General features: G+C 38.3%; 1 protein-coding gene across 1 annotated transcript in view; it reads right to left on the reverse strand.

The window, feature by feature from the left end:
* The window catches only part of LOC127915246 (netrin receptor UNC5B-b-like), a 188819-nt gene that overhangs the window by 36877 nt on the left and 139442 nt on the right, over nucleotides 1–12500 (reverse strand). Inside the window, exons 5-6 of the mRNA XM_052494927.1 lie at nucleotides 12260–12440; nucleotides 11920–12087 (exon numbers count right to left, since the gene is read on the reverse strand). Coding sequence (XP_052350887.1) covers nucleotides 11920–12087; nucleotides 12260–12440 — 349 coding nt within the window. The remainder of the gene's footprint in view (nucleotides 1–11919; nucleotides 12088–12259; nucleotides 12441–12500) is intronic.

A 12500-nucleotide genomic window follows, 5' to 3' on the forward strand; every position in this document is an offset into this window, starting at 1 on the left:
AGTATATGGATAACAGAGTATATGGATAACAGTCTATGGATAACAGAGTCTATGGATAACAGAGTATATGGATAACAGTCTATGGATAATAGAGTATATGGATAACAGAGTATATGGATAACAGAGTATATGGATAACAGAGTCTATGGATAACAGTCTATGGATAACAGAGTATATGGATAACAGAGTATATGGATAACAGTCTATGGATAATAGAGTATATGGATAACAGAGTATATGGATAACAGAGTATATGGATAACAGAGTCTATGGATAACAGTCTATGGATAACAGTCTATGGACAACAGAGTATATGGATAACAGAGTATATGGATAACAGAGTATATGTAGAACAGTCTATGGATAATAGAGTATATGGATAACAGAGTATATGGATAACAGAGTATATGGATACCAGTCTATGGATAACAGTCTATGGATAATAGAGTATATGGATAACAGAGTATATGGATAACAGAGTATATGGATAACAGAGTATATGGATAACAGAGTATATGGATAACAGTCTATGGATAATATAGTATATGGATAACAGAGTATATGGATAACAGAGTATATGGATACCAGTCTATGGATAACAGTCTATGGATAACAGAGTATATGGATAACAGAGTATATGGATAACAGAGTATATGGATAACAGAGTATATGGATAACAGAGTCTATGGATAACAGTCTATGGATAACAGAGTATATGGATAACAGTCTATGGATAACAGTCTATGGATAACAGAGTCTATGGATAACAGTCTATGGATAACAGAGTATATGGATAATAGAGTATATGGATAACAGAGTATATGGATAACAGTCTATGGATAACAGTCTATGGATAACAGTCTATGGATAACAGAGTCTATGGATAACAGTCTATGGATAATAGAGTCTATGGATAACAGAGTCTATGGATAACAGTCTATGGATAACAGAGTATATGGATAACAGAGTATATGGATAACAGAGTCTATGGATGACAGAGTATATGGATAACAGAGTATATGGATAACAGAGTATATGGATAACAGAGTATATGGATAACAGTCTATGGATAACAGAGTATATGGATAACAGAGTCTATGGATAACAGAGTCTATGGATAACAGAGTATATGGATAACATAGTATATGGATAACAGTCTATGGATAACAGTCTATGGATAACAGAGTATATGGATAACAGAGTATATGGATAACAGAGTATATGGATAACAGTCTATGGATAACAGAGTCTATGGATAACAGAGTATATGGATAACAGAGTATATGGATAACAGTCTATGGATAACAGAGTATATGGAGAACAGTCTATGGATAATAGAGTATATGGATAACAGAGTATATGGATAACAGAGTATATGGATAACAGTCTATGGATAACAGAGTATATGGATAACAGTCTATGGATAACAGTCTATGGATAACAGTCTATGGATAACAGTCTATGGATAACAGTCTATGGACAACATAGTATATGGATAACAGAGTATATGGACAACAGTCTATGGATAACAGAGTATATGGATAACAGTCTATGGATAACAGTCTATGGATAACAGTCTATGGACAACATAGTATATGGATAACAGAGTATATGGATAACAGTCTATGGATAACAGTCTATGGATAACAGTCTATGGATAACAGTCTATGGATAACAGTCTATGGACAACAGAGTATATGGATAACAGAGTCTATGGACAACAGTCTATGGATAACAGTCTATGGATAACAGAGTCTATGGATAACAGTCTATGGATAACAGAGTATATGGATAACAGTCTATGGATAACAGAGTATATGGATAACAGTCTATGGATAACATAGTATATGGATAACAGAGTATATGGATAACAGAGTATATGGATAACAGTCTATGGATAACAGTCTATGGATAACAGTCTATGGATAACTGTCTATGGATAACCGTCTATGGATAACAGTCTATGGACAACATAGTATATGGATAACAGAGTATATGGATAACAGTCTATGGACAACAGAGTATATGGATAACAGTCTATGGATAACAGTCTATGGATAACAGAGTCTATGGATAACAGTCTATGGATAACAGTCTATGGATAACAGAGTATATGGATAACAGAGTATATGGATAACAGTCTATGGATAACAGAGTATATGGATAACAGTCTATGGACAACAGTCTATGGACAACAGAGTATATGGATAACAGTCTATGGATAACATAGTATATGGATAACAGAGTATATGGATAACAGTCTATGGATAACATAGTATATGGATAACAGAGTATATGGATAACAGAGTATATGGATAACAGTCTATGGATAACAGAGTCTATGGATAACAGTCTATGGATAACAGTCTATGGACAACATAGTATATGGATAACAGTCTATGGATAACAGTCTATGGACAACAGTCTATGGATAACAGAGTATATGGATAACAGTATATGGACAACATAGTATATGGATAACAGAGTATATGGATAACAGTCTATGGATAACAGAGTATATGGATAACAGTCTATGGATAACAGAGTATATGGATAACAGTCTATGGATAACAGTCTATGGATAACAGAGTATATGGATAACAGTCTATGGATAACAGTCTATGGACAACAGAGTATTTGGATAACAGTCTATGGATAACATAGTATATGGATAACAGAGTATATGGATAACAGTCTATGGATAACAGAGTATATGGATACCAGTCTATGGATAACAGAGTCTATGGATAACAGTCTATGGATAACAGAGTATATGGATAATAGAGTATATGGATAACAGAGTATATGGATAACAGTCTATGGATAACAGAGTATATGGATACCAGTCTACCAATTTGTAAGTCGCTCTGGATAAGAGCGTCTGCTAAATGACTTAAATGTAAATGTAATGTAAATGGATAACAGAGTCTATGGATAACAGTCTATGGATAACAGTCTATGGACAACATAGTATATGGATAACAGAGTATATGGATAACAGTCTATGGATAACAGTCTATGGATAACAGTCTATGGATAACAGTCTATGGATAACAGTCTATGGACAACAGAGTATATGGATAACAGAGTCTATGGACAACAGTCTATGGATAACAGTCTATGGATAACAGAGTCTATGGATAACAGTCTATGGATAACAGAGTATATGGATAACAGTCTATGGATAACAGAGTATATGGATAACAGTCTATGGATAACATAGTATATGGATAACAGAGTATATGGATAACAGAGTATATGGATAACAGTCTATGGATAACAGTCTATGGATAACAGTCTATGGATAACAGTCTATGGATAACCGTCTATGGATAACAGTCTATGGACAACATAGTATATGGATAACAGAGTATATGGATAACAGTCTATGGACAACAGAGTATATGGATAACAGTCTATGGATAACAGTCTATGGATAACAGAGTCTATGGATAACAGTCTATGGATAACAGTCTATGGATAACAGAGTATATGGATAACAGAGTATATGGATAACAGTCTATGGATAACAGAGTATATGGATAACAGTCTATGGACAACAGTCTATGGACAACAGAGTATATGGATAACAGTCTATGGATAACATAGTATATGGATAACAGAGTATATGGATAACAGTCTATGGATAACATAGTATATGGATAACAGAGTATATGGATAACAGAGTATATGGATAACAGTCTATGGATAACAGAGTCTATGGATAACAGTCTATGGATAACAGTCTATGGACAACATAGTATATGGATAACAGTCTATGGATAACAGTCTATGGACAACAGTCTATGGATAACAGAGTATATGGATAACAGTATATGGACAACATAGTATATGGATAACAGAGTATATGGATAACAGTCTATGGATAACAGAGTATATGGATAACAGTCTATGGATAACAGAGTATATGGTTAACAGTCTATGGATAACAGTCTATGGATAACAGAGTATATGGATAACAGTCTATGGATAACAGTCTATGGACAACAGAGTATTTGGATAACAGTCTATGGATAACATAGTATATGGATAACAGAGTATATGGATAACAGTCTATGGATAACAGAGTATATGGATACCAGTCTATGGATAACAGAGTCTATGGATAACAGTCTATGGATAACAGAGTATATGGATAATAGAGTATATGGATAACAGAGTATATGGATAACAGTCTATGGATAACAGAGTATATGGATACCAGTCTACCAATTTGTAAGTCGCTCTGGATAAGAGCGTCTGCTAAATGACTTAAATGTAAATGTAATGTAAATGGATAACAGAGTCTATGGATAACAGTCTATGGATAACAGAGTATATGGATAATAGAGTATATGGATAACAGAGTATATGGATAACAGTCTATGGATAACAGAGTCTATGGATAACAGAGTCTATGGATAACAGAGTATATGGATAACAGTATATGGATAACAGAGTATATGGATAACAGAGTCTATAGATAACAGAGTCTATAGATAACAGAGTATATGGATAACAGAGTCTATGGATAACAGTCTATGGATAACAGAGTATATGGATAACAGAGTATATGGATAACAGTCTATGGATAATAGAGTATATGGATAACAGAGTATATGGATAACAGAGTCTATGGATAACAGTCTATGGACAACAGAGTATATGGATAACAGTCTATGGATAACATAGTATATGGATAACAGAGTATATGGATAACAGTCTATGGATAACATAGTATATGGATAACATAGTATATGGATAACAGAGTATATGGATAACAGTCTATGGACAACAGAGTATATGGATAACAGTCTATGGATAACAGTCTATGGATAACAGAGTCTATGGATAACAGTGTGCGTTCTCTAATTCTCTCCTTCTCTCTTTCTTTCTCTCTCTCGGAGGACCTGAGCCCTAGGACCATGTCCCAGGACTACCTGACATGAGGACTCCTTGCTGTCCCCAGTCCACCTGGCCATGCTCCTGCTCCAGTTTCAACTGACCTGAGCCCTAGGACCGTGCCCCAGGACTACCTGACATGAAGGCTCCTTGCTGTCCCCAGTCCACCTGACTGTGCTGCTGCTCCAGTTTCAACTGTTCTGCCTCATTATTATTCGACCATGCTGGTCATTTATGAACATTTGAACATCTTGGTCATGTTCTGTTATAATCTCTACCCGGCACAGCCAGAAGAGGACTGGCCACCCCACATAGCCCGGTTCCTCTCTAGGTTTCTTCCTAGGTTTTGGCCTTTCTAGGGAGTTTTTCCTAGCCACCGTGCTTTTACACCTGCATTGTTTGCTGTTTGGGGTTTTAGGCTGGGTTTCTGTACAGCACTTTGAGATATCAGCTGATGTACGAAGGGCTATATAAATAAATTTGATTTGATTTGATTTGATAACAGTCTATGGATAACAGTCTATGGATAACAGAGTATATGGATAACAGTCTATGGATAACAGAGTATATGGATAACAGTCTATGGACAACAGTCTATGGATAACAGAGTATATGGATAACAGTCTATGGACAACAGTCTATGGACAACAGAGTATATGGATAACAGTCTATGGATAACATAGTATATGGATAACAGAGTATATGGATAACAGTCTATGGATAACATAGTATATGGATAACAGAGTATATGGATAACAGAGTATATGGATAACAGTCTATGGATAACAGAGTCTATGGATAACAGTCTATGGATAACAGTCTATGGACAACATAGTATATGGATAACAGTCTATGGATAACAGTCTATGGACAACAGTCTATGGATAACAGAGTATATGGATAACAGTATATGGACAACATAGTATATGGATAACAGAGTATATGGATAACAGTCTATGGATAACAGAGTATATGGATAACAGTCTGCTAAATGACTTAAATGTAAATGTAATGTAAATGGATAACAGAGTCTATGGATAACAGTCTATGGATAACAGAGTATATGGACAACATAGTATATGGATAACAGAGTATATGGATAACAGTCTATGGACAACAGAGTATATGGATAACAGTCTATGGACAACAGTCTATGGACAACAGAGTATATGGATAACAGTCTATGGATAACATAGTATATGGAGAACAGTCTATGGATAACAGTCTATGGACAACAGAGTCTATGGATAACAGAGTATATGGATAACAGAGTATATGGATAACAGAGTATATGGATAACAGAGTATATGGATAACAGAGTATATGGATAACAGTATATGGATAACAGAGTCTATGGATAACAGTCTATGGATAACAGTCTATGGATAACAGAGTCTATGGATAACAGTCTATGGATAACAGTCTATGGACAACATAGTATATGGATAACAGTCTATGGATAACAGTCTATGGATAACAGTCTATGGATAACAGTCTATGGACAACATAGTATATGGACAACAGTCTATGGATAACAGAGTATATGGATAACAGTATATGGACAACATAGTATATGGATAACAGAGTATATGGATAACAGTCTATGGATAACAGAGTATATGGATAACAGTCTATGGATAACAGAGTATATGGATAACAGTCTATGGATAACAGTCTATGGACAACAGAGTATATGGATAACAGTCTATGGATAACATAGTATATGGATAACAGAGTATATGGATAACAGTCTATGGATAACAGAGTATATGGATACCAGTCTATGGATAAGAGAGTCTATGGATAACAGTCTATGGATAACAGAGTATATGGATAATAGAGTATATGGATAACAGAGTATATGGATAACAGTCTATGGATAACAGAGTATATGGATACCAGTCTATGGATAACAGAGTCTATGGATAACAGTCTATGGATAACAGAGTATATGGATAATAGAGTATATGGATAACAGAGTATATGGATAACAGTCTATGGATAACAGAGTCTATGGATAACAGAGTCTATGGATAACAGAGTATATGGATAACAGTATATGGATAACAGAGTATATGGATAACAGAGTCTATAGATAACAGAGTCTATAGATAACAGAGTATATGGATAACAGAGTATATGGATAACAGAGTATATGGATAACAGAGTCTATAGATAACAGAGCATATGGATAACAGAGTATATGGATAACAGTCTATGGATAACAGTCTATGGATAACAGAGTATATGGATAACAGTCTATGGATAACAGTCTATGGATAACAGAGTATATGGATAACAGAGTATATGGATAACAGTATATGGATAACAGAGTATATGGATAACAGAGTCTATAGATAACAGAGTCTATAGATAACAGAGTATATGGATAACAGAGTATATGGATAACAGAGTATATGGATAACAGAGTCTATAGATAACATAGTATATGGATAACAGAGTATATGGATAACAGTCTATGGATAACAGTCTATGGATAACAGAGTATATGGATAACAGTCTATGGATAACAGTCTATGGATAACAGAGTATATGGATAACAGAGTATATGGATAACAGTCTATGGATAATAGAGTATATGGATAACAGAGTATATGGATAACAGTCTATGGATAATAGAGTATATGGATAACAGAGTATATGGATAACAGAGTATATGGATAACAGTCTATGGATAACAGTCTATGGATAACAGAGTATATGGATAACAGTCTATGGATAACAGTCTATGGATAACAGTTTATGGATAACAGTCTATGGATAACAGAGTATATGGATAACAGTCTATGGATAACAGTCTATGGATAACAGTCAATGGATAACAGAGTATATGGATAACAGAGTATATGGATAACAGTCTATGGATAACAGTCTATGGATAACAGAGTCTATGGATAACAGTCTATGGATAACAGAGTATATGGATAACAGAGTATATGGATAACAGAGTATATGGATAACAGTCTATGGATAACAGTCTATGGATAACAGTCTATAACATGATATACAGTATATGGATAACAGAGTCTGCTTAATTTGTAATGTTTGTCTTCTTGACCTGTGAGTATTCTGAGTCATAAATACAGTTTGCATGAGGTTAAACTCTGTGTGTGACATCCATACACCTGTTAATCATTCTCACCTGGACACAGAGTGGTTCATACACCTGTTATTCATTCTCACCTGGACACAGAGTGGTTCAAACACCTGTTAATCATTCTCACCTGGACACAGAGTGGTTCATACACCTGTTAATCATTCTCACCTGGACACAGAGTGGTTCAAACACCTGTTAATCATTCTCACCTGGACACAGAGTGGTTCATACACCTGTTAATCATTCTCACCTGGACACAGAGTGGTTCATACACCTGTTAATCATTCTCACCTGGACACAGAGTGGTTCATACACCTGTTAATCATTCTCACCTGGACACAGAGTGGTTCATACACCTGTTAATCATTCTCACCTGGACACAGAGTGGTTCATACACCTGTTAATCATTCTCACCTGGACACAGAGTGGTTCATACACCTGTTAATCATTCTCACCTGGACACAGAGTGGTTCATACACCTGTTAATCATTCTCACCTGGACACAGAGTGGTTCATACACCTGTTAATCATTCTCACCTGGACACAGAGTGGTTCATACACCTGTTAATCATTCTCACCTGGACACAGAGTGGTTCATACACCTGTTAATCATTCTCACCTGGACACAGAGTGGTTCATACACCTGTTAATCATTCTCACCTGGACACAGAGTGGTTCATACACCTGTTAATCATTCTCACCTGGACACAGAGTGATTCAAACACCTGTTAATCATCCTCACCTGGACACAGAGTGGTTCATACACCTGTTAATCATTCTCACCTGGACACAGAGTGGTTCATACACCTGTTAATCATTCTCACCTGGACACAGAGTGGTTCATACACCTGTTAATCATTCTCACCTGGACACAGAGTGGTTCATACACCTGTTAATCATTCTCACCTGGACACAGAGTGGTTCATACACCTGTTAATCATTCTCACCTGGACACAGAGTGGTTCATACACCTGTTAATCATTCTCACCTGGACACAGAGTGGTTCATACACCTGTTAATCATTCTCACCTGGACACAGAGTGGTTCATACACCTGTTAATCATTCTCACCTGGACACAGAGTGATTCAAACACCTGTTAATCATTCTCACCTGGACACAGAGTGGTTCATACACCTGTTAATCATTCTCACCTGGACACAGAGTGGTTCATACACCTGTTAATCATTCTCACCTGGACACAGAGTGGTTCATACACCTGTTAATCATTCTCACCTGGACACAGAGTGGTTCATACACCTGTTAATCATTCTCACCTGGACACAGAGTGGTTCAAACACCTGTTAATCATTCTCACCTGGACACAGAGTGGTTCATACACCTGTTAATCATTCTCACCTGGACACAGAGTGGTTCAAACACCTGTTAATCATTTTCACCTGGACACAGAGTGGTTCATACACCTGTTAATCATTCTCACCTGGACACAGAGTGGTTCAAACACCTGTTAATCATTCTCACCTGGACACAGAGTGGTTCATATACCTGTTAATCATTTTCACCTGGACACAGAGTGGTTCATACACCTGTTAATCATTCTCACCTGGACACAGAGTGGTTCAAACACCTGTTAATCATTCTCACCTGGACACAGAGTGGTTCATACACCTGTTAATCATTCTCACCTGGACACAGAGTGGTTCATACACCTGTTAATCATTCTCACCTGGACACAGAGTGGTTCAAACACCTGTTAATCATTCTCACCTGGACACAGAGTGGTTCAAACACCTGTTAATCATTCTCACCTGGACACAGAGTGGTTCATACACCTGTTAATCATTCTCACCTGGACACAGAGTGGTTCATACACCTGTTAATCATTCTCACCTGGACACAGAGTGGTTCATACACCTGTTAATCATTCTCACCTGGACACAGAGTGGTTCATACACCTGTTAATCATTCTCACCTGGACACAGAGTGGTTCATACACCTGTTAATCATTCTCACCTGGACACAGAGTGGTTCATACACCTGTTAATCATTCTCACCTGGACACAGAGTGATTCAAACACCTGTTAATCATCCTCACCTGGACACAGAGTGGTTCATACACCTGTTAATCATTCTCACCTGGACACAGAGTGGTTCATACACCTGTTAATCATTCTCACCTGGACACAGAGTGGTTCATACACCTGTCAATCATTCTCACCTGGACACAGAGTGGTTCATACACCTGTTAATCATTCTCACCTGGACACAGAGTGGTTCATACACCTGTTAATCATTCTCACCTGGACACAGAGTGGTTCATACACCTGTTAATCATTCTCACCTGGACACAGAGTGGTTCATACACCTGTTAATCATTCTCACCTGGACACAGAGTGATTCAAACACCTGTTAATCATTCTCACCTGGACACAGAGTGGTTCATACACCTGTTAATCATTCTCACCTGGACACAGTGTGGTTCATACACCTGTTAATCATTCTCACCTGGACACAGAGTGGTTCATACACCTGTTAATCATTCTCACCTGGACACAGAGTGGTTCATACACCTGTTAATCATTCTCACCTGGACACAGAGTGGTTCAAACACCTGTTAATCATTCTCACCTGGACACAGAGTGGTTCATACACCTGTTAATCATTCTCACCTGGACACAGAGTGGTTCAAACACCTGTTAATCATTTTCACCTGGACACAGAGTGGTTCATACACCTGTTAATCATTCTCACCTGGACACAGAGTGGTTCAAACACCTGTTAATCATTCTCACCTGGACACAGAGTGGTTCATACACCTGTTAATCATTTTCACCTGGACACAGAGTGGTTCATACACCTGTTAATCATTCTCACCTGGACACAGAGTGGTTCAAACACCTGTTAATCATTCTCACCTGGACACAGAGTGGTTCATACACCTGTTAATCATTCTCACCTGGACACAGAGTGGTTCATACACCTGTTAATCATTCTCACCTGGACACAGAGTGGTTCAAACACCTGTTAATCATTCTCACCTGGACACAGAGTGGTTCAAACACCTGTTAATCATTCTCACCTGGACACAGAGTGGTTCATACACCTGTTAATCATTCTCACCTGGACACAGAGTGGTTCATACACCTGTTAATAATTCTCACCTGGACACAGAGTGGTTCATACACCTGTTAATCATTCTCACCTGGACACAGAGTGGTTCATACACCTGTTAATCATTCTCACCTGGACACAGAGTGGTTCATACACCTGTTAATCATTCTCACCTGGACACAGAGTGGTTCATACACCTGGTAATCATTCTCACCTGGACACAGAGTGGTTCAAACACCTGTTAATCATTCTCACATGGACACAGAGTGGTTCATACACCTGTTAATCATTCTCACCTGGACACAGAGTGGTTCATACACCTGTTAATCATTCTCACCTGGACACAGAGTGGTTCATACACCTGTTAATCATTCTCACCTGGACACAGAGTGGTTCATACACCTGTTAATCATTCTCACCTGGACACAGAGTGGTTCATACACCTGTTAATCATTCTCACCTGGACACAGAGTGGTTCAAACACCTGTTAATCATTCTCACCTGGACACAGAGTGGTTCATACACCTGTTAATCATTCTCACCTGGACACAGAGTGGTTCATACACCTGTTAATCATTCTCACCTGGACACAGAGTGGTTCATACACCTGTTAATCATTCTCACCTGGACACAGAGTGGTTCATACACCTGTTAATCATTCTCACCTGGACACAGAGTGGTTCAAACACCTGTTAATCATTCTCACCTGGACACAGAGTGGTTCATACACCTGTTAATCATTCTCACCTGGACACAGAGTGGTTCATACACCTGTTAATCATTCTCACCTGGACACAGAGTGGTTCATACACCTGTTAATCATTCTCACCTGGACACAGAGTGGTGCATGTGACTCTCTGGAAAGCCGAGCCCTCGCAGAAGGCTCCCCCGTTTAGAGGCGCAGGATTGGTGCAGCTGCGTGTCCGTCGCTGCCAGCCCCGCCCACACTGGGCGTTACACTCCGACCACTCAGTCCACGAAGACCAGCCCCCACTCACTGAGAGAAAGAGTCTGTCAGACTGACAGAAAATAATATCCTGTGTGTGTGTGTGTTTGTGTGTGCGTGTGTGTCTGTGTGTCTATGTGTGTGTGTTTGTGTGTTTGTGTGTGTGTGTATTAAACAGCTTTGGTTGAGATTTGTAATGAGACGCAGAGTGTGTGTTGCTCACCGTAGACGATAAGCGTGGCGGTACTACTGCGTCTCTTGGCTACCTGGTTGCGTGCCACACAGGTGTAGTTGGCCGTGTCAGAGAGACGGGCCTGTTTAATAATGAGGTCATTTTCTACGGTCATCAGGAAGTTAGAGTCCTGAGACGGATCTATGGTGTCCTCATTCTTCAACCAGTCCACCTGGGAGAGGGGAGAGAGGGGGGCGAGAGAGAGAGGGGGAGAAAGAAAGGAGAGGGGAAG

The sequence above is a fragment of the Oncorhynchus keta genome, chromosome 3, assembly GCF_023373465.1.
Source record: "Oncorhynchus keta strain PuntledgeMale-10-30-2019 chromosome 3, Oket_V2, whole genome shotgun sequence".
Taxonomy (NCBI): Eukaryota; Metazoa; Chordata; class Actinopteri; order Salmoniformes; family Salmonidae; genus Oncorhynchus; species Oncorhynchus keta.